This window comes from Scyliorhinus canicula, chromosome 1, assembly GCF_902713615.1.
Source record: "Scyliorhinus canicula chromosome 1, sScyCan1.1, whole genome shotgun sequence".
NCBI lineage: Eukaryota > Metazoa > Chordata > Chondrichthyes > Carcharhiniformes > Scyliorhinidae > Scyliorhinus > Scyliorhinus canicula.
In genome coordinates, this window is record NC_052146.1 from 311,057,822 (window position 1) to 311,079,471 (window position 21,650).

Consider the following 21,650-nt stretch of genomic DNA (forward strand, 5'->3'; position numbering starts at 1 on the left):
GCCGGAGAATTCGGCAGCCGGCGGGGGAGGGATTCACGTCGTGCCCCCGGTGATTCTCCAACCCGGCGGGGGGGGATCGGAGAATCCCGCCCCAGCTTTCTGCAATTCCTGTGCTGCATGAGATCCCAGATAAAGACCCTCCCATTCTCTTTGGGCTCTGGAAACTTGCTGCCTGACGCATCCGAGGAACATCTTAATCAGGGAAGAGGAAACTAAATAGCTGAATAGAAATCAGAGAAACGCTGCTCTTGTCCTCCAGCAGGAAGTTAGGCCACATTGGGTGTGATTATAACTGAGCGCAGGGGGGAAAAGCAAATTCCTGCTGATGCTGGAATCTGAGACACAAACAGAAAATGCTGGACAATCTCAGCAGGTCTGGCAGCGTCTGTGGAGCGGGAAGGGAGCTAACGTTTCGAGGCTGGAGGCCCCTTTGTCAAAGCTGAGTGATGCCGGCTTTCTGTGACAGGAACCCTGAAATGAGGCGGCTCGTTATCAGTCAAGTGCGACAAACTCTCAGCGAATGGGCAGCTTCTTTTCGCTGGTGACGTCTTTTCTCAGGCTTCTTGATTGGCTAAGATCCTGGAGGCCAGTGACCTCTGCCATCATTTGTGATTGGCTGATTTGGCCCAGTGATGCTGTCACAGAAGTTAGAGTCTCGTAATCAGACCATTGTTTAAAAAAAAAATTAAAACCATCATTTTCCTTCCAATTTTTACACTTTGGGGTTTCCTGGTTCGAGGAACTTCAGCAATTTCAGTCCAGTTGCTCTTAAACAACGACTTCAGCCAGATAATAATTCAGCAGAATTATTCACATGAAACAGCTTATAATAATAATCTTTATTATTGTCACAAGTAGGCTGACATTAACAGTGCAATGAAGTTACTGTGAAAAGCCCCTAGTCGCCACATTCCGGTGCCTGTTCAGGTACACAGAGGGAGAATTCAGAATGTCCAATTCACCCAACAGCACGTCTTTCGGGACTTGTGGGAGGAAACCGGAGCCCCCGGAGGAAACCCACGCAGACACAGGGAGAACGTGCAGACTCTGCACAGACAGTGACCCAAGCCGGGAATCGAACCTGGGACCCTGGCGCCGTGAAGTCACAGTGCTAACCACTGGGCTGCCCACCAAATTAAAGTTGCCATAGTCGCAGGTGACCAGAGGGAGAGCTGACTGGTGGTGATTTAACCCTCACGGTAGCATTTGGGGCCTCACGGTAGCATGGTGGTTAGCATCAATGCTTCACAGCTCCAGGGTCCCAGGTTCGATTCCCGGCTGGGTCACTGTCTGTGCGGAGTCTGCACGTCCTCCCCGTGTGTGCGTGGGTTTCCTCCGGGTGCTCCGGTTTCCTCCCACAGACCAAAGATGTGCGGGTTAGGTGGATTGGCCATGCTAAATTGCCCGTAGTGTAAGGTTAATGGGGGGATTGTTGGGTTACGGGTATACGGGTTACGTGGGTTTAAGTAGGGTGATCATTGCTCGGCACAACATCGAGGGCCGAAGGGCCTGTTCTGTGCTGTACTGTTCTAATTCTAATTCTAACCCGAGGATTACCACACCTCAGGCGAGGGGTAAGGCTGAGAAGGTGGATAACCTCAGCCGGTATGGGGAATTGAACCCACGCTATGCTGGCCTTGCTCTGCATCACAAACTAGCTGTCCAGCCCACTGATCTAAAAACTGGCTTGAACTGGCCACAACAGCAGATTCTATTTAGATAGCATCTTTAAAGATAGAAACAGAGAAAATAGAAGCAGGAGGAAACCATTCGGCCTTTCGAGCCTGTCTCACTATTCAATGAGATTGTGGCTGATCTGTGCTAACTCCACATATCTGCCGTTAGCCCATATCCCTAAATATCTTTGCTCAACAAAAATCTATCTATCTCTGATTTAAAATTAACAACTGATCACCTCTTAACCTTCTAAATTCTCGCACAAACAAGTCTAATTTGAGTAATGTCTCCCCTAAAGTTAACATTGCACTGACTCCAAGGCCAAAATGTCCTTCCTAAGGTGTGGTGACCTGAACTGTTCACAGTGACTCCGAGTGGGGTCTAACCAGGGATTTGTAAAGCTGCAACATTTCCCCTGTGTCACTGTACCCCAATCCTCTATATAGGACTCAAATATTTTTGGCTGCACCACCGCACGAAAACCACAGAGGGGTCGGGCACCTTGTAAAGGTCAATTGACCTCGGGCAGGAATATCGGGTCGCTGGGCAGACACAGCCGAATATCCCGCCCACAAAGGCTGGCATTCCGTTAGCCTATTTTACTATTTTCTGCACTTGTTCCTGGCATTTTAAGGATCTCTGCACCTGAACCCCCCAGTCTCTTTGGACATTCACTGTACCCAACCTCTTTCCATTTAGAAAGCACTCACCTCACACTTGTTTGCATTGAATTCAATTCGTCACAATTTTGCCCATTCACTGAGTCAGTCAATATCCCGTTGCTAATTTATGCTATAATCTAGGCTGTCTACAATGTCACCAGCTCCCTCGCACTGTCACTCAGTAACCTCTCTCTCAGCACCCTGATTGTATCTCTACTGATGTTAATCCAGCTCCCTCGCACTGTCACTCAGTAACCTCTCTCCCCCAGCTCCCTCACACTGTCACTCAGTAACCCCTCTCCCCCAGCTCCCTCACACTGTCACTCAGTAACCCCTCTCCCCCAGCACCCTGCGTTACTGACTGTATCTCTACTGATGTTAATCCTGCTCCCTCACACTGTCACTCAGTAAACCCTCTCCCCCCAGCACCCTGTGTTACTGACTGTATCTCTACTGATGTTAATCCAGCTCCCTCACACTGTCACTCAGTAACCCCTCTCCCCAGCTCCCTCACACTGTCAATCAGTAACCCCTCTCCCCCAGCTCCCTCACACTGTCACTCAGTAACCCCTCTCCCCCAGCTCCCTCACACTGTCACTCAGTAACCCCTCTCCCCCAGCTCCCTCACACTGTCACTCAGTAACCCCTCTCCCCCAGCTCCCTCACACTGTCACTCAGTAACCCCTCTACCCCAGCACCCTGTGTTACTGACTGTATCTCTACTGATGTTAATCCAGCTCCCTCACACTGTCACTCAGTAACCCCTCTCCCCCCAGCACCCTGCGTTACTGACTGTATCTCTACTGATGTTAATCCAGCTCCCTCACACTGTCACTCAGTAACCCCTCTCCCCCAGCTCCCTCACACTGTCACTCAGTAACCCCTGTCCCCTAGCACCCTGTGTTACTGACTGTATCTCTACTGATGTTACTCCAGCTCCCTCACACTGTCACTTAGTAACCACTCTCCCCAGCACCCTGTGTTACTGACTGAATCCCTACTGATGTTAATCCAGCTCCCTCACACTGTCACTCAGTAACCCCTCTCCCCCAGCGCCCAGTGTTACTGACTGTATCTCTACTGATGTTAATCCAGCTCCCTCACACTGTCACTCAGTAACCCCTCTCCCCCAGCACCCTGTGTTACTGACTGTATCCCTACTGATGTTAATCCAGCTCCCTCACACTGTCACTCAGTAACCCCTCTCCCCCCAGGTCCCTGTGTTAGTGACTGTATCCCTACTGATGTTAATCCAGCACCCTCACACTGTCACTCAGTAACCCCTCTCCCCCCAGCACCCTGTGTTACTGACTGTATCTCTACTGATGTTAATCCAGCTCCCTCACACTGTCACTCAGTAACCCCTCTCTCCCAGCTCCCTGTGTTACTGACTATCTCTACTGATGTTAATCCAGCTCCCTCACACTGTCACTCAGTAGCCCCTCTCCCCCAGCACCCTGTGTTACTGACTGTATCTCTACTGATGCTAATCCAGCTCCCTCACACTGTCACTCAGTAACCCCTCTCCCCCAGCACCCTGTGTTACTGACTGTATCCCTACTGATGTTAATCCAGCTCCCTCACACTGCACTCAGTAACCCCTCTCCCCCCAGCACCCTGTGTTACTGACTGTATCTCTACTGATGCTAATCCAGCTCCCTCACCCTGTTTGATTACTTACAAATTCTGGGTGAATTTATCATATGAGTTTATAGTTAGTGAATGTTGATGGTCTGATGAATGGGGCTGTTGTTTATTTATTGTGTCTGCTCTTTCCGATCAGGAGGTTTTACAAGAATATGCAGCCAAAAGCCCTGGAGAAGAAGTCCAATTTTGAATTGCTGGAGTGAGTATTTTTGCTGTCGGGTTTTCTGTTTCAATGTTGTGATGAAATGGGTTTCTCAAACTTGCCTGGCTTTGTGTAAGTCATAGAGCAGTGCATTCGGCCCATCAAGCCTGTACTGACCCTTCAAAAGAGCTCCTTACCCAGTCCCACACCCCTATTCTATTCCCTTTACCCCACCTAACTTTTTGGACACTAAGGTTCATGTCCAATCTACCTAACCTGCACATCTTTGGGTGTTGGAAGAAACTGGAGCACCCGGAGGAAACCCATGAAGACACGGGGAGATCGTGAAAACTCCACACAGACAGTTAGCACTGCTGCCTCACAGGGTCAGGGACCCGGGTTCAATTCTGGTCTCGGGTGACTGTCTGTTCGGAGTCTGCATGTTCTCCCCGTGTCTGCGTGGGTTTCCTCCGGGTGCTCCGGTTTCCTCCCACATTCTAAGATGCGCAGGCTAGGTGGATTGGCCATGATAAATTACCCCGTAGTGTCCAAAATGGTTAGATGGGTTTGCAGGAATATGGTATAAGATTGGGCCCAGACTGTCGATTGGTGCGTGGGTCGAATAGCCTCCTTCTGTACTGGAGGGATTTTTTGGGATTCTATGTCCTTTGACCCCCTTCACCCCGAATGCTATATCTAATTCTTTCTTGAAAACAAATGTTTTCACCTCACTACTTCCTGTGGTAACAAATTCCACAGACTCACCATTCTCTGGATGAAGAACTTGCTCCTCATCTCTGTCCGAAATGGTCTACCCCGTATCCTCAGACTGTGACCCCTGGACACACCCACCATCAGGAACATACAGCAGATTGTAGCTCCAACATTTTCATAACAGGTATAGCAGCTGGGGTTGGTCTGGATGTAACTGCGATACAAGCAGAATCCGGATCCTGGTCCTGATCATGCTCCAGATGTAACTGGGATATCAGCAGAATCTGGATCCTGGTCCAGATCATGGTCCAGATGTAACTGGGATATCAGCAGAATCCGGATCCTGGTCCAGATCATGGTCCAGATGTTCCTAGATATCAGCAGAATCTGGATCCTGGTCCAGATCATGGTCCAGATGTTCCTAGATACCAGCAGAATCTGGATCCTGGTCCAGATCATGGTCCAGATGTTACTGGGATACCAGCAGAATCCGGATCCTGGTCCAGATGTTACTGGGATGCCAGCAGAATCCGGAGCCTGGTCCAGATCATGGTCCAGATGTTACTGGGATACCAGCAGAATCCGGATCCTGGTCCAGATGTTACTGGGATGCCAGCAGAATCCGGAGCCTGGTCCAGATGTTACTGGGATACCAGCAGAATCCGGATCCTGGTCCAGATGTTACTGGGATACCAGCAGAATCCGGATCCTGGTCCAGATGTTACTGGGATACCAGCTGAATCCGGATCCTGGTCCAGATGTTACTGGGATACCAGCAGAATCCGGATCCTGGTCCAGATGTTACTGGGATACCAGCAGAATCCGGATCCTGGTCCAGATGTTACTGGGATACCAGCTGAATCCGGATCCTGGTCCAGATGTTACTGGGATACCAGCAGAGTTGGAGTTTTGATCCTGTTGTCTTTGACACTTCCCTGGGTTCTGGAATCAGTCAAGTTCCTTCATCCAGATACTTTGATATTTGTTGCTTTGATCCGTTATGCCCCTGTGTAAACCTACATTTGCCCTTTGACGTGACGCCTCTGAGGAGATGACAGTTTAACAGAACATTCCCTGAGATATCTGTCTTTTACATTGAAGGAAGGACGTTGGTCTCGATTTGTTTTTTCCTAAACAGTTACAGAATAGTATGAAGGTAAGAATTCTCAGTGTTTATTACCAATGATTAAATATTTTCTCACTCTGCTATGATTAATAGTTAAAGGGTGTTTTGATTAAAAATATCAAATTATGAAGGGAAACAGAAAGGGCAAAGTGCGAGAAAATCCTCCTGCTGATTTGAGGAAGTCTCGAGTCGGGAGAGAATCTAAAATAGAGCCAGATTTCAGAGCTGTGATTGGGAAACACTTGCACACACTGAGCAGGGTTTGAAGATTGGAACTTTACTCCACAAATGACAATTGACAGCAGATGAATTGTTCATTTTAAATCAAAGACTGGTAGATGTTTGTAAACCAAATACATTAAGGGTTTATGGAGTTAATGATATGTTCATTGTATTGTTAATCTACACATTGTTTAATTAAGTATTTATAAAGAGAGACTGTTGGCACACGGGGATGGTTGGTGGGGAGCAGATAGATTTAATGCTGCATTCAGAAAATAAACTTATTATTAACAAAAGTGAGAGTCTAGAACAAAGAACAAAGAGAACAAAGAAAATTACAGCACAGGAACAAGCCCTTCGGCCCTCCCAGCCTACGCTGATCCAGATCCTTTATCTAAACCTGTCTCCTATTTTCCAAGGTCTACTTCTCTCTGTTCCCCGCCCGTTCATATACCTGTCTAGATGCATCTTAAATGATGCTATCGTGCCCGCCTCTACCACCTCCGCTGGTAAAGCGTTCCAGGCACCCACCACCCTCTGCGTAAAAAACTTTCCACGCACATCTCCCTTAAACTTTCTCCCTCTCACCTTGAAATCGTGACCCCTTGTAATTGACACCCCCACTCTTGGAAAAAGCTTGTTGCTATCCACCCTGTCCATACCTCTCATAATTTTGTAGACCTCAATCAGGTCTCCCCTCAACTTCCGTCTTTCCAACGAAAACAATCCTAATCTACTCAACCTTTCTTCATAGCTAGCACCCTCCATACCAGGCAACATCCTGGTGAACCTCCTCTGCACCCTCTCTAAAACATCCACATCCTTCTGGTGATGTGGCGACCAGAACTGCACGCAGTATTCCAAATGTGGCCGAACCAAAGTCCGATACAACTGTAACATGACCTGCCGACTCTTGTACTCAATACCCCGTCCGATGAAGGCAAGCATGCTGTATGCCTTCTTGACCACTCTATCAACCTGCGTTGCCACCTTCAGGGTACAATGGACCTGAACTCCCAGATCTCTCTGTACATCAATTTTCCCCAAGACCCTTCCATTGACCATATAGTCCGCTCTTGAATTAGATCTTCCAAAATGCATCACCTCACATTTGCCTGGATTGAACTCCATCTGCCATTTTCTGCCCAACTCTCCAATCTATCTATATTTTGCTGTATTCTCTGACAGTCCACCTCGCTATCTGCAACTCCACCAATCTTAGTATCATCTGAAAACTTGCTAATCAGACCACCTGTACTTTCCTCCAGATCATTTATGTATATCGCAAACAACAGTGGTCCGAGCACAGATCCCTGTGGAACACCACTAGTCACCCTTCTCCATTTTGAGACACTCCCTTCCACCACTACTCTCTGTCTCCTGTTGCCCAGCCAGTTCTTTATCCATCTAGCTAGTACACCCTGAACCCCATACGACTTCAGTTTTTCCATCAACCTGCCATGGGAAACTTTATCATAGTTCAGAGATGGGAAATGTTTTTCTTATTAAGGGCCATTCGTATAGCCGAGGATCTCACACATAAAAATAGTAATGAATATTTATTACCGAGAATACGGGAAAGTTCAACCCACACAATGTGATGTCTCAGATTCCTCTTCACTAACAATATTTCTGAAGTAAACGTGCACGTTCACTGCTGTACTCCGCTAGTGTACTCTGCTGCTGTACTCTGCTGCTGTACTCTGCTGCTGTACCCTGCTGCTGTACTCTGCTGCTGTACCCCGCTGCTGTACTCTGCTGCTGTACCCCGCTGCTGTACTCTGCTGCTGTACTCTGCTGCTGTATCCCGCTGCTGTACCCCGCTGCTGTACTCTGCTGCTGTACCCCGCTGCTGTACCCCGCTGCTGTACCCCGCTGCTGTACTCTGCTGCTGTACTCTGCTGCTGTACTCTGCTGCTGTACTCTGCTGCTGTACCCCGCTGCTGTACCCCGCTGCTGTACTCTGCTGCTGTACTCTGCTGCTGTACCCTGCTGCTGTACCCCGCTGCTGTACCCCGCTGCTGTACCCCGCTGCTGTACTCTGCTGCTGTACTCCGCTGCTGTGCCCTGCTGCTGTACCCCGCTGCTGTACCCCGCTGCTGTACCCCGCTGCTGTACTCTGCTGCTGTACCCCGCTGCTGTACCCCGCTGCTGTACTCTGCTGCTGTACTCTGCTGCTGTACTCTGCTGCTGTACTCTGCTGCTGTACCCCGCTGCTGTACTCTGCTGCTGTACTCTGCTGCTGTACCCCGCTGCTGTACCCCGCTGCTGTACCCCGCTGCTGTACTCTGCTGCTGTACTCTGCTGCTGTACTCTGCTGCTGTACTCTGCTGCTGTACCCCGCTGCTGTACTCTGCTGCTGTACCCCGCTGCTGTACTCCGCTGCTGTACCCCGCTGCTGTACTCTGCTGCTGTACCCCGCTGCTGTACCCCGCTGCTGTACTCTGCTGCTGTACCCCGCTGCTGTACTCCGCTGCTGTACTCTGCTGCTGTACCCCGCTGCTGTACTCTGCTGCTGTACTCTGCTGCTGTACCCCGCTGCTGTACCCCGCTGCTGTACCCCGCTGCTGTACTCTGCTGCTGTACTCTGCTGCTGTACTCTGCTGCTGTACTCTGCTGCTGTACCCCGCTGCTGTACTCTGCTGCTGTACTCTGCTGCTGTACTCTGCTGCTGTACCCTGCTGCTGTACCCCGCTGCTGTACCCCGCTGCTGTACTCTGCTGCTGTACTCCGCTGCTGTACCCTGCTGCTGTACCCCGCTGCTGTACTCTGCTGCTGTACCCCGCTGCTGTACCCCGCTGCTGTACTCTGCTGCTGTACTCTGCTGCTGTACCCCGCTGCTGTACTCTGCTGCTGTACTCTGCTGCTGTACCCCGCTGCTGTACTCTGCTGCTGTACTCTGCTGCTGTACCCCGCTGCTGTACTCTGCTGCTGTACCCCGCTGCTGTACTCTGCTGCTGTACTCTGCTGCTGTACCACGCTGCTGTACTCTGCTGCTGTACCCCGCTGCTGTACTCTGCTGCTGTACTCTGCTCCTGTACCCCGCTGCTGTACTCTGCTGCTGTACCCCGCTGCTGTACTCTGCTGCTGTACCCCGCTGCTGTACTCTGCTGCTGTACTCTGCTGCTGTACTCTGCTGCTGTACCCCGCTGCTGTACTCTGCTGCTGTACTCTGCTGCTGTACCCCGCTGCTGTACTCTGCTGCTGTACTCTGCTGCTGTACTCTGCTGCTGTACTCTGCTGCTGTACCCCGCTGCTGTACTCTGCTGCTGTACTCTGCTGCTGTACTCCGCTGCTGTACTCTGCTGCTGTACTCTGCTGCTGTACCCCGCTGCTGTACCCCGCTGCTGTACTCTGCTGCTGTACTCTGCTGCTGTACCCCGCTGCTGTACTCTGCTGCTGTACTCTGCTGCTGTACTCTGCTGCTGTACCCCGCTGCTGTACTCTGCTGCTGTACTCTGCTGCTGTACCCCGCTGCTGTACTCTGCTGCTGTACTCTGCTGCTGTACCCCGCTGCTGTACCCCGCTGCTGTACTCTGCTGCTGTACCCCGCTGCTGTACCCCGCTGCTGTACCCTGCTGCTGTACTCTCCTGCTGTACTCTGCTGCTGTACTCTGCTGCTGTACCCCGCTGCTGTACTCTGCTGCTGTACTCTGCTGCTGTACTCTGCTGCTGTACCCCGCTGCTGTACTCTGCTGCTGTACTCTGCTGCTGTACCCCGCTGCTGTACTCTGCTGCTGTACTCTGCTGCTGTACCCCGCTGCTGTACCCCGCTGCTGTACTCTGCTGCTGTACCCCGCTGCTGTACCCCGCTGCTGTACCCCGCTGCTGTACTCTGCTGCTGTACTCTGCTGCTGTACCCCGCTGCTGTACTCTGCTGCTGTACCCCGCTGCTGTACTCTGCTGCTGTACTCTGCTGCTGTACTCTGCTGCTGTACCCTGCTGCTGTACCCCGCTGCTGTACCCCGCTGCTGTACCCTGCTGCTGTACTCTCCTGCTGTACTCTGCTGCTGTACTCTGCTGCTGTACCCCGCTGCTGTACTCTGCTGCTGTACTCTGCTGCTGTACTCTGCTGCTGTACTCCGCTGCTGTACCCTGCTGCTGTACCCCGCTGCTGTACCCCGCTGCTGTACCCCGCTGCTGTACTCTGCTGCTGTACCCTGCTGCTGTACCCCGCTGCTGTACTCTGCTGCTGTACTCTGCTGCTGTACTCTGCTGCTGTACTCTGCTGCTGTACCCCGCTGCTGTACTCTGCTGCTGTACTCTGCTGCTGTACCCCGCTGCTGTACTCTGCTGCTGTACCCCGCTGCTGTACTCTGCTGCTGTACCCCGCTGCTGTACTCTGCTGCTGTACTCTGCTGCTGTACTCTGCTGCTGTACCCCGCTGCTGTACTCTGCTGCTGTACTCTGCTGCTGTACCCCGCTGCTGTACTCTGCTGCTGTACTCTGCTGCTGTACCCCGCTGCTGTACTCTGCTGCTGTACTCTGCTGCTGTACCCCGCTGCTGTACTCTGCTGCTGTACCCCGCTGCTGTACTCTGCTGCTGTACCCCGCTGCTGTACCCCGCTGCTGTACTCTGCTGCTGTACTCTTCTGCTGTACCCCGCTGCTGTACTCTGCTGCTGTACTCTGCTGCTGTACTCTTCTGCTGTACCCCGCTGCTGTACTCTGCTGCTGTACCCCGCTGCTGTACCCCGCTGCTGTACTCCGCTGCTGTACTCCGCTGCTGTACTCTGCTGCTGTACTCTGCTGCTGTACTCTGCTGCTGTACTCTCCTGCTGTACTCTGCTGCTGTACCCCGCTGCTGTACTCTGCTGCTGTACCCCGCTGCTGTACTCTGCTGCTGTACCCCGCTGCTGTACTCTGCTGCTGTACCCCGCTGCTGTACTCTCCTGCTGTACTCTGCTGCTGTACCCCGCTGCTGTACCCCACTGCTGTACTCTGCTGCTGTACCCCGCTGCTGTACTCTGCTGCTGTACTCTGCTGCTGTACTCTGCTGCTGTACTCTGCTGCTGTACTCTGCTGCTGTACTCCGCTGCTGTACTCCGCTGCTGTACCCCGCTGCTGTACTCTGCTGCTGTACTCTGCTGCTGTACTCCGCTGCTGTACTCTGCTGCTCTACCCCGCTCCTGTACTCTGCTGCTGTACTCTGCTGCTGTACCCCGCTGCTGTACCCCGCTGCTGTACTCTGCTGCTGTACCCCGCTGCTGTACTCTGCTGCTGTACCCCGCTGCTGTACCCCGCTGCTGTACCCCGCTGCTGTACTCTGCTGCTGTACTCTGCTGCTGTACCCTCCTGCTGTACTCTGCTGCTGTACCCCGCTGCTGTACCCCGCTGCTGTACTCTGCTGCTGTACCCCGCTGGTGTACCCCGCTGCTGTACTCTGCTGCTGTACCCTGCTGCTGTACCCCGCTGGTGTACCCCGCTGCTGTACTCTGCTGCTGTACTCTGCTGCTGTACTCTGCTGCTGTACTCTGCTGCTGTACCCCGCTGCTGTACCCCGCTGCTGTACTCTGCTGCTGTACCCCGCTGCTGTACTCTGCTGCTGTACCCTGCTGCTGTACCCCGTTGCTGTACTCTGCTGCTGTACCCCGCTGCTGTACCCCGTTGCTGTACTCTGCTGCTGTACTCTGCTGCTGTACTCTGCTGCTGTACTCTGCTGCTGTACTCCGCTGCTGTACTCTGCTGGTGTACTCCGCTGGTGTACTCTGCTGCTGTACCCCGCTGCTGTACCCCGCTGCTGTACTCTGCTGCTGTACTCTGCTGCTGTACCCCGCTGCTGTACTCTGCTGCTGTACTCTGCTGCTGTACTCCGCTGGTGTACCCCGCTGCTGTACTCTGCTGCTGTACCCCGCTGCTGTACCCCGCTGCTGTACTCTGCTGCTGTACTCTGCTGCTGTACTCTGTACTCTGCTGCTGTACTCTGCTGCTGTACTCTGCTGCTGTACCCCACTGCTGTACTCTGCTGCTGTACTCTGCTGGTGTACTCTGTACTCTGCTGGTGTACTCTGCTGCTGTACTCTGCTGCTGTACCCCACTGCTGTACTCTGCTGCTGTACTCCAGTGGGGGTGAGGGGGGTCACAGTCCAATAGAGGAGGAATTTCTGGAGTGTATACGGGATGGTTTTCTGGATCAGTAAGTTAAGGAAGCAACAAGGGAACAGGCCATCTTGGACTGGGTGTTGTGCAATGTGGAAGGATTAGTCGGCAATCTAGTTGTGAGTGAACCCTTGGGGATGAGTGACCATAATATGGTCAAATTATTTATCAAGGTGAATCGTGAAATCATTGATCCTGGGACTAGGTTCCTGAATCTCAATAAAGGTAACGATGATGGTATGTGGCATGAGCTGGCCATGATGGACTGGGAAACATTACTGATAGGAAGGACAGTGGGCAGGCAATGGCAGGCATTCAAGAAACAAGTCGGTGAACTCCAAAAAATTTTAATTCCTAAGGGGCACAAGTGTAGAAAGGGAACTGCGGCCAACTCATGGCTTCCACAGGAAATAAGAGATATTAGGTTCAGAGGCATCCAAATTTGCAAGAAAAAGTAAGAGACCTAAAGATTGGGAACAGTTTAAAATTCAGCAAAGGTAGACAAAGGGATTGATTAATAAGGGGAAAATACAATTTGAAAGTAAACTAGCGGTGAACATAAAAACTGACTGTAAGGGCAGCAATAGGTTAGCACTGCTGCCTCACGGCACCGAGGTCCCAGGTTCGATCCCGGCTCTGGGTCACTGTCCGTATGGAGTTTGCACATTCTCCCCGTGTCTGCGTGGGTTTCACCCCCACAACCCAAAGATGTGCAGGCTAGGTGGATTGGCTACGCTAAATTGCCCCTTAATTGGAAAAAATTGAATTAGGCACTCTAAATTTCTTTAAAAATAAATAAATAAAACCTGACTGTAAAAGTTTCTGTCGATATGTAAAGAGAAAAAGATTGATAAACTCTAATGTCGGCCCCTTACAGTCAGAAACGGGGGAATTCATAACACGAAACCAAGAAATGGCTGAGGAACTAAATTGGTGTTTTGCTTCTGTCTTCACAAAGGGAGACAGGAATAATGTCCCAGAAACTCTGAGAAACACAAGCTTTAGTGAGGAGCTGAAGGAAATTAGTATTACTAAAGATAGTGGGCGGGATTCTCCGCACTCCCGACGGTGCGGAGAATAGCGTGGCTCGTAAAATTTTACGGCCACGCTGTTCCGACGCCCTCCCGCTATTCTCCCCCCCCCCCCCCCCACGCTCGACTCCCGATACGAATCGCTGCCGCCGTTTTTTTACGGCGGGCCGCCTGCCTCGGAGAATGGCGGGGACCGCCGCGACTCAATGGGCCCCGGGGCTGCCCGAATTCTCCGGCCTTACCGGCAGAACCTGGCGGCGCGGGGGGGCTCCGGGGTCCTGGGGGGGGGGGGGAGGGGCGGGCCGATCTGGCCCCAGGGGATTGCCTCCACGGTGGCCTGGCCCGCGATCGGGGCCCATCGATCCGCGGGCGGGCCCGTGACGTGGGGACACTCTTTCCCTACGCGTCGGCCGTGTCAGCCTCCGCGATGGCCGACGAGTAGGTGACCCCCGCCCTGTTCATGCATGGGGATGACGACAGCAGCTGCTGACCCACCCGCGCATGCGCGGACCCTCGCCGACCGGCGGAGTCCATTCAGCCCCGGCTGGCGCAGCCCGAAAGGCCTTCCACGCCGGCCGGCGGGGCGCAAACCACTCCGGCGCTGGCCTAGCCCCTGAAGGTGCGGAGGATTCAGCCCCCTTGGGATGGGCCGATGCTGGAGTGGTTAACGCCACTCCGTCCCGCTGGGACCCCCCCCCCTCGGCCCACCGGGTACGGGAGAATCCCGACCATGGTTTTGGGGGAAATTAATGGGTTTGAAGGCAGACAAATCTCCAGGGCTGGATAATCTACATCCCAGAATGCTTCAGGAAGTGACGCGAGAAATAGTAGAACCATCGGTGGCCATTTCCAACATTCTTTGGTCTCGGAAATGTTTCCTACAGATTGGCGGGCAGTGAATGTAACCCCGCTATTCAAGAAGGGAGCGAGAGAAAAAACAAGGAACTGCAGGTCCGTGAGCCTAACGTCGGTAGTAGGGAAGTTGCTGGAGTCAATTATCAAGGATTTCATAGCTCAGCATTCGGAAAGCAGAGGTGTAATCAGACAAAGTCAGCATGGAAAATCATGCTTGACAAATCTACTGGAATTCTTTGAAGATGTAACTAGGATGAGTTGCCCAGGGAGAACCAGTGGATGTGGTTTATTTAGACTTTCAGAAGACTTTCGACAAGGACTCCCACAGCAGATTAATATGTAAAGTTGAAGAGCATGGGATTATGGGTAGTATCTTGCGATGGATACAAAGCTGGTTTGCAGACAGAAAGCAAAATGTTGGAATAAATGTTTTTTTTTCCGATTGGCAGGCAGTGACTAGTGGGGTACCGCAGGGATCTGTGCTGGGACCCCAACTGTTCACATTATTTAATGATTTGGACGAGGGAAGTAAAAGTATTATCTATAAATTTGCAGATGATACAAAGTTGGGTGGGAGGGTGAGCTGTGAGGAGGATGCAGAGATGCTTCAGCAGGATTTGGACAGGCTGAGTGAGTGGGCACATGTACGGCAGATGCAGTATAATGTTGATAAATGTGAGGTTGTCCACTTCAGTAGCAAAAATAGGAAGGCAGATTATAATTTGAATGGGTGTAAATTGAGAGAGGCGGATACTCAGCGAGACCTTGGTGTCCTCGTGCATCAGTTATTGAAAGTGAAATATGAAAATGAAAATCACTTATTGTCACGAGTAGGCTTCAATGAAGTTACTGTGAAAAGCCCCTAGTCGCTACATTCCGCCACCTGTCCGGGGAGGCTGGTACGGGAATCGAACCGTGCTGCTGGCCTGCCTTGGTCTGCTTTAAAAGCCAGCTGTTTAGCCCACTGTGCTAGACCAGCGTCCACTGTGTTACACCAGCTCAGGTACAGCAGGTAGTAAAGGAGGCAAATGCTATGTTGACTTCACCGGGAGAGGATTTGAGTGTAGGATTAGGGATGTTTTACTGCAATTGTATAGGGCATTGGTGAGACCACAGCTGCAGTTTTAGTGTCTGTATCTGAGGAAGGATGTTGTTGCTATGGAGGGAGAGCAGCAAAGGTTTACCAGGCTGATTCCTGGGGTGGCGGGGCTGTCAGATGGAGACAGCACCTTCCAAACCCACGACCACTACCATCTAGAAGGACAAGAGCAGCAGATACCTGGGAACCCCACTACCCGGAGGTTCCCCTCCAAGTCACTCCCCACCCTGACTGGGAAATATATCGGCCGTTCCTTCACTGTCGCTGGGGCAACATCCTGGAACTCCCTCCCTAGCAGCACAGTGGGTGTACCTACACCTCAGGTACTGCAGCGGTTCAATAAGGCAGCTCACCCCCACCTTCTGATGGGCAATAAATGGGGGCCTAACCAGCAACGCCGATATCCTGTGAATTAATGTAAAAACAGGAGAGATTAAGTCATTTAGGATGATATTGAAATGGGTCTGCAACCTCGACGGGGCAGTCCCCACTGAAACCTGAAAGAAAAGCGGAGTGCCGTTCGATAGCGTCGGGAATGACCCCTCTAATCTCATCCAGAACGCACTGTTTTATTCCTGTCAGAATGTGCTCCTCGTCTATAGAGCACATGGTAGAACAGTGGTTGGCACTGTGTCTTCACAGCTCCAGGGTCCGAGGTTCGATTCCCCGCTGGGTCACTGTCTGTGTGGAGTCTGCACGTCCTCCCCGGGTGTGTGTGGGTTTCCTCCGGGTGCTCCGGTTTCCTCCCACAGTCCAAAGATGTGCAGGTTAGGGAGATTGGCCATGATAAATTGCTCTTAGTGTCCAGAAAGGTTAGGTGAGGTTACAGGGTTACGGGAAAGGGTGGAAGTGTGGGGTTAAGTAGGGAGCTCTTTCTAAGGGCCGGTGCTGATTTGATGGGCCGAATGGCCTCCTTCTGCACTGTAAATTCTATGATCTATAAAAGACAAAATCTTGGCAGTGCTGCACTCCCTCAGTACAACGGTGAGAGTGTCACATCGAGCCCAGACTGACACAGAGAGATTAAGAAACACTTATTGTCACAAGTAGGCTTCAAATGAAGGTACTGTGAAAAGCCCCTAGTCACCACATTCCGGCGCCTGTTTGGGGAGGCTGTTACGAGAATCGAACGGTGCTGCTGGCCTGCCTTGGTCTGCTTTCAAAGCCAGCGATTTAGCCCAGTGCTAAATGCTACATACAAAATTATTATTTTCAGTGTTCTGAATTACCCCAGTCAGGGATTTTGGGTTTTAATATCTGGCTGGCATACTGTGAGCTGGCAGCTTGATTGACTGATTGTTGAAATCAGAGATATCTCACTTTTCTGTCCCCTCCTCTTCCCAGGCCAAGCATTTACGGAAACTCATCCAGCAGACCTTCCTGCAGTTTGGCCACATGAAGGAGGATGAGTGCATCTGCAAGTTTTTCGAAATCCTTCGCACCGTCAGCGACTTTCAGCAAGAGCATTACAAATGTGAACTGGGCGTAAGTCAACATTTGGCTGATGTTTAATCACTTTCCTTCGAAAGCTCCCTTTGTATTGCCACCTTGTGGAAATGGGAGCATTTAGCGCTTAATTTAAAATATGACCGCCTGTTTCCCCCCGGTCTCGCTCTGCTCTCTGCTCATGGGTCTTACTCAGGCTGGACATTGTACCAAAGGTGATAGTGCCACTCATTCCTGTATCACTGTAAATACACAAGGGGTTAATGTAAATACACAACGACTAAGTAAACACGAGTCGGAACACCAGAGACATCATGACATGCAGACATACAGCTAATGAACACATAGAATAGGACCCGACCAATTGGCAGTCAAGACACCCAGAGGTGACACTACCACAAGGGGGCATTACACAACCCATATATAAGGACAGGGCACACATGCTCTGTCTCTTTCCACAGGCGACACTTAGAGAGTAGGACAGGGGCAGATCGGAAGCATCACACCCACCACGTGGCTTAGAGCAGACTGGTTAGTTAGACTGAGTTACTGTGGCAAGATTATCAGGAGAGTCGAATTCGTAGAGAACTGTGCCTGTTGTTCAATAAATCACATTGAACTTACTTCAAAGTCTGGAGTATCTTTTGGTCAAAGCTGTATGGAGTTGCAGCCTGTGTTATCCCAGAGTACATAACACAACATGGTACCAGTGATCTGCCCCTGTCCTACTCTCTAAGTGTCGCCTGTGGAAAGAGACAGAGCATGTGTGCCCTGTCCTTATATATGGGTTGTGTAATGCCCCTTGTGGTAGTGTCACCTCTGGGTGTCTTGACTGCCCATTGGTCGTGTCCTATTCTATGTGTTCATTAGCTGTATGGCTGCATGTCATGATTGGATTGGATTTGATTTGTTTATTGTCACGTGTACCGAGGTACAGTGAAAAGTATTTTTCTGCAAGCAGCTCAACAGATCATTAGAAAAGGGAATTAAACAAAATTCAAGAAAATACAAGAAAATACATGAGAATACATAATAGGGCAACACAAGATATACAATGTAACTACATAAGTATTGGCATCGGATGAAGCAGACAGGGTGTAGTGTTAATGAGGTCAGTCAATAAGAGGGTCATTTAGGAGTCTGGTGACAGTGGGGAAGAAGCTGTTTTTGAGTCTGTTCGTGCGTGTTCTCAGACTTCTGTATCTCCTGCCCGATGGAAGAAGTTGGAAAAGTGAGTAAGCCGGGTGGGAGGGATCCTTGATTATGCTGCCAGCTTTCCCCCGGCAGCGGGAGGTGTAGATGGAATCAATGGATGGGAGGCAGGTTCGTGTGATGGACTGGGGGGTATTCACGAATCTCTGAAGTTCCTTGCGGTCCTGGGCCGAGCAGTTGCCATACCAGGCTGTGATGCAGCCCGATAGGATGCTTTCTATAGTGCATCTGTAAAAGTTGGTAAGGGTTAATGTGGACATGCCGAATTTCCTTAGTTTCCTGAGGAAGTATAGGCGCTGTTGTGCTTTCTTGGTGATAGCTCTTGGTGACGTCTCTGGTGCTCCCCTAGTGTTTACTTAGTCGTTGTGTATTTACATTAACCCCATCCCTTGTGGGGCAATTAAGAGTCAACCACATTGCTGTGGGTCTGGAGTCACATGTGGGCCAGACCGGGTAAGGACAGCAGATTTCCTTCCCTCAAGGACATTAGTGAACCTGACCGTTTCACGGTCTCCATCACTGAGACGAGACTTCAATTCCCGGTTTATTTTGTTATTCATTTGAATTTATATTCCACCAGCTGTCACGGTGAGATTTGAACCTGGGTCCCTGGAACATTAGCCTGGGCCCCTGGATTACTGGTCCAGTGATGTTACTACAGTGAGAGCTGTTTGCCATCACAATTAACTCCCCTCCCTCTCCCCCTCCCTCAAGGCCAATTCACCCTCTTCCACTTCTGGCTTCCTTTACCATGGCTTCCTTCAGCCAAGTCTGTGGACAGATATTCATGTCCGACTTGTCAATAAATGTGGTAAATCGATAATTCAGCAGCATTGTGATATTGGCAAATCACCAGAAACTTAGACCCAGCTTCAGCCATTACTCAAGACTTTCTGTCTTTCACTCTCCATTTAGTTCTCCCTTTCCCTCTCGTCTTTTTCTTCCTATCCCTTTTATGCCTCTCCCTCACTCTCTCTCTCTCTCTCTCTCTCTCTCTCCCCCCGCCACCCCCACCCCTCCTTCATTCCTTCTCTCACCCTATCACTCTCTGTACTATATGCTCGGAAAGCTTGTACTGCCTTTTGAACATTGTGTGCTGACAGATTGTCTCTCTGTACACCACTCTCCATTCTGATGTCTTCTCGTGCTCCAAACCTTCTTGTGAAATGTTTACATTGTTGTAAAGTTGTAATAAATCCTGTGCTGCTCTCCGGAGCCTCTCTGTGACGATCCTGCCCTTTGTCTTTTAGCAAGGGTGGACAATCACTGTCGAACTGGTCATCGGAAGCCATGGAATTGGCCAGGTGATGAATAAAGACGGAGTAAGTACATCAGACTGAATCGTTACTATGACAATCTCAGTTGGTGTTGTAACGGGACAGGAAGATCCAAGAATGGAACCCTGCTTCAAAAGAACGTAACTTTGTTCAGGTCATGTGGAACGCCCATGCTAAATTGCCCCTTTGTGTCCAAAGATATGATGGTTAGGTGGGGTTACGGGGTTACAGAGGTAGGGAGGGGGGGAGTGGGCGGCGGTAGGGGGCTCTTTCAGAGGGTCAGTATAGACTCAATGGGTAGAATGGCCTCCTTCCGCACAGTAAGGAATCTATGATTCTATGGATGCCACATCAGGGCCGGTGTATTCTGATTGGTGCACTGACCAGGGAAGATGAAGCATAAACCGAGTTCATCACTCCTCATGAAACCCTTAAAGTCTGAGCCACACATCAGGATTTTGGATTGATATTTCTTCACACACTAATACTATTGTGATCATAATGGGCGGCTCGGTAGCACAGTGGTTAGCACTGTTGCTTCTCAGCACCAGGGTCCCAGATTCGATTCCCCGTTTGGGTCACCGTCTGTGTGGAGTCTGCACGTTCTCCCCGTGTCTGCGTGGGTTTCCTCCGGGTGCTCCGGTTTACTCCCACAAGCCCCAAAAGACGTGCTGTTGGGTAATTTGGACAGTCTGAATTCTCCCTCTGTGTACCCGAACAGGCACCGGAGTGTGGTGACTAGGGGCTTTACACAGTAACTTCACTGCAGTGTTAATGTAAGCCTACTTAAGACAATAAAGATTATTTTTATATTATATTAAAGCTTTTAATCATTCACAAGGTCCTGGAGCATCTGTTATTAACTAACAATTAGAAACTGTGAGGTTGAAATGAGCATCAGCTGGGCCCTACATTGTGAAACAAAATGGTCATGGTCAAAGAATGGGCCGAATGGCCTCCTTCTGCACTGTAGGGATTCTATGATTCTCTGATTCAGCGGGATTCTCCAACCCCGTGGCCGGGCCGGAGAATTGCTGGGACCAGTGCGAATGGCATCACGCAGCCCTGACGCCGATTCTCCGGAGGGCGGAGAATGGCCGCCATTGGCGCCGGCGCGGTCGGTGTAGCGCCGGTTGGGGGCCGCTCTACACGGCCCTGCCAGCGATTCTCAGCCCGGGATGGGCCGAGCGGCCACACCTGCTCTTACCTGACGGGACCTCGGCGTGGATCCATCCGGGGGCGGCCTGGTGGGGGGGGGGGGGTGAGGGGGGTCCGACCCTTGGGGGGGGGTCCGACCCTTGGGGGGGGGGTCCGACCCTTGGGGGGGGGGTCCGACCCTTGGGGGGGGGGGTCCGACCCGGGGGGGGGGAGGGGGGTGCGACCCTGGGGGGGGGGGGGGGGGGGGGGGAGGGGGGGGGGGGGGGGTCCGACCCTGGGGGGGGGGGGCCTCCGCTGCGGCCTGGCCCACGATTGGGGCCCACCAATCGGCGGGCCGGCCCCTCGGGCTGTGGGGCCTCTTTTGTTCCGCTTCGACCCTATGGCTCTACGCCATGTTGCGTCGGGGCCGGTGCAGAGAAGGGAGTCACCGTGCATGTGGAGGCCCGCGGCGCCCATCTGACACCGGGGTCCAGCAGCTGGAGCGGGGTGGGTCACTCCAGTGCCGTGCTGGCCCCCTGTAGGGGTCAGAATTGCTGCTCCTGAGGGCATGTTGGCGCCATCGAGAGACGCGGCGCTGTTTACGACGGCGTCATTATTTAGCCTCAGGTTCAGAGAATCCCGCCCACTGTTTCTCCAATTCTTCGATTCTCTGATTCTCTGATTCTCCGATTCTCTGGTTATTATTATCCATGATTCTATGATTTGAAACTGGAAAAATTATTTCAGGTTAGCGTCCTTGCATAGCTTTCCAGCTAATAGTGTTGGATAACAAGGGCGGAATTCCCTGATCCTGAGGTTAAGTGTTGACACCGTCGTAAATGCCGTTGCGTTTCCCAACGGCTTCAACGTGGCCTCACGATCAGCAATTTTAAAATGAAATTAAATGAATTGAAAATCGCTTATTGTCACGAGTAGGCTTCAATGAAGTTACTGTGAAAAGCCCCTAGTCGCCACATTCCGGCGCCTGTTCGGGGAGGCTGGTACGGGAATTGAACTGTGCTGCTGGCCTGCCTTGGTCTGCTTTCAAAGTCAGCTATTTAGCCCAGTGTGCTAAACCAGCCCCTGGCCTATACAGGGGGTCAGCACAGCACTGCAGCAACCCATGCCGCTCCAGCCACTCATCCCGGCGTTAACTGGGTGCCGCGGGGTCTGCGCAACGTGCCGGCCTCGACGCAACATGGCGAAGGGCTGCAGGGGCCGGCGCAGAAGAATGGAAGCCTCCAGCCCGAGAGGCCAGCCCGCCGACCGGTGGGCCCTGATCGCGGGCCAGGCCACAAAGGAAGC

At 51.7% G+C, this 21,650-nt stretch overlaps 1 protein-coding gene across 4 annotated transcripts in view; it reads left to right on the forward strand.

Annotated features, from left to right (window-relative positions):
- Window positions 1-21,650, forward strand: part of ptk2ba (protein tyrosine kinase 2 beta, a) — a 213,153-nt gene that overhangs the window by 110,191 nt on the left and 81,312 nt on the right. For all 4 annotated transcript variants that reach the window (XM_038817485.1, XM_038817493.1, XM_038817499.1 and 1 more), the window contains exons 6-9: window positions 4,123-4,185; window positions 5,944-5,998; window positions 16,618-16,758; window positions 19,182-19,253. In XM_038817485.1, coding sequence (XP_038673413.1) covers window positions 4,123-4,185; window positions 5,944-5,998; window positions 16,618-16,758; window positions 19,182-19,253 — 331 coding nt within the window. The remainder of the gene's footprint in view (window positions 1-4,122; window positions 4,186-5,943; window positions 5,999-16,617; window positions 16,759-19,181; window positions 19,254-21,650) is intronic.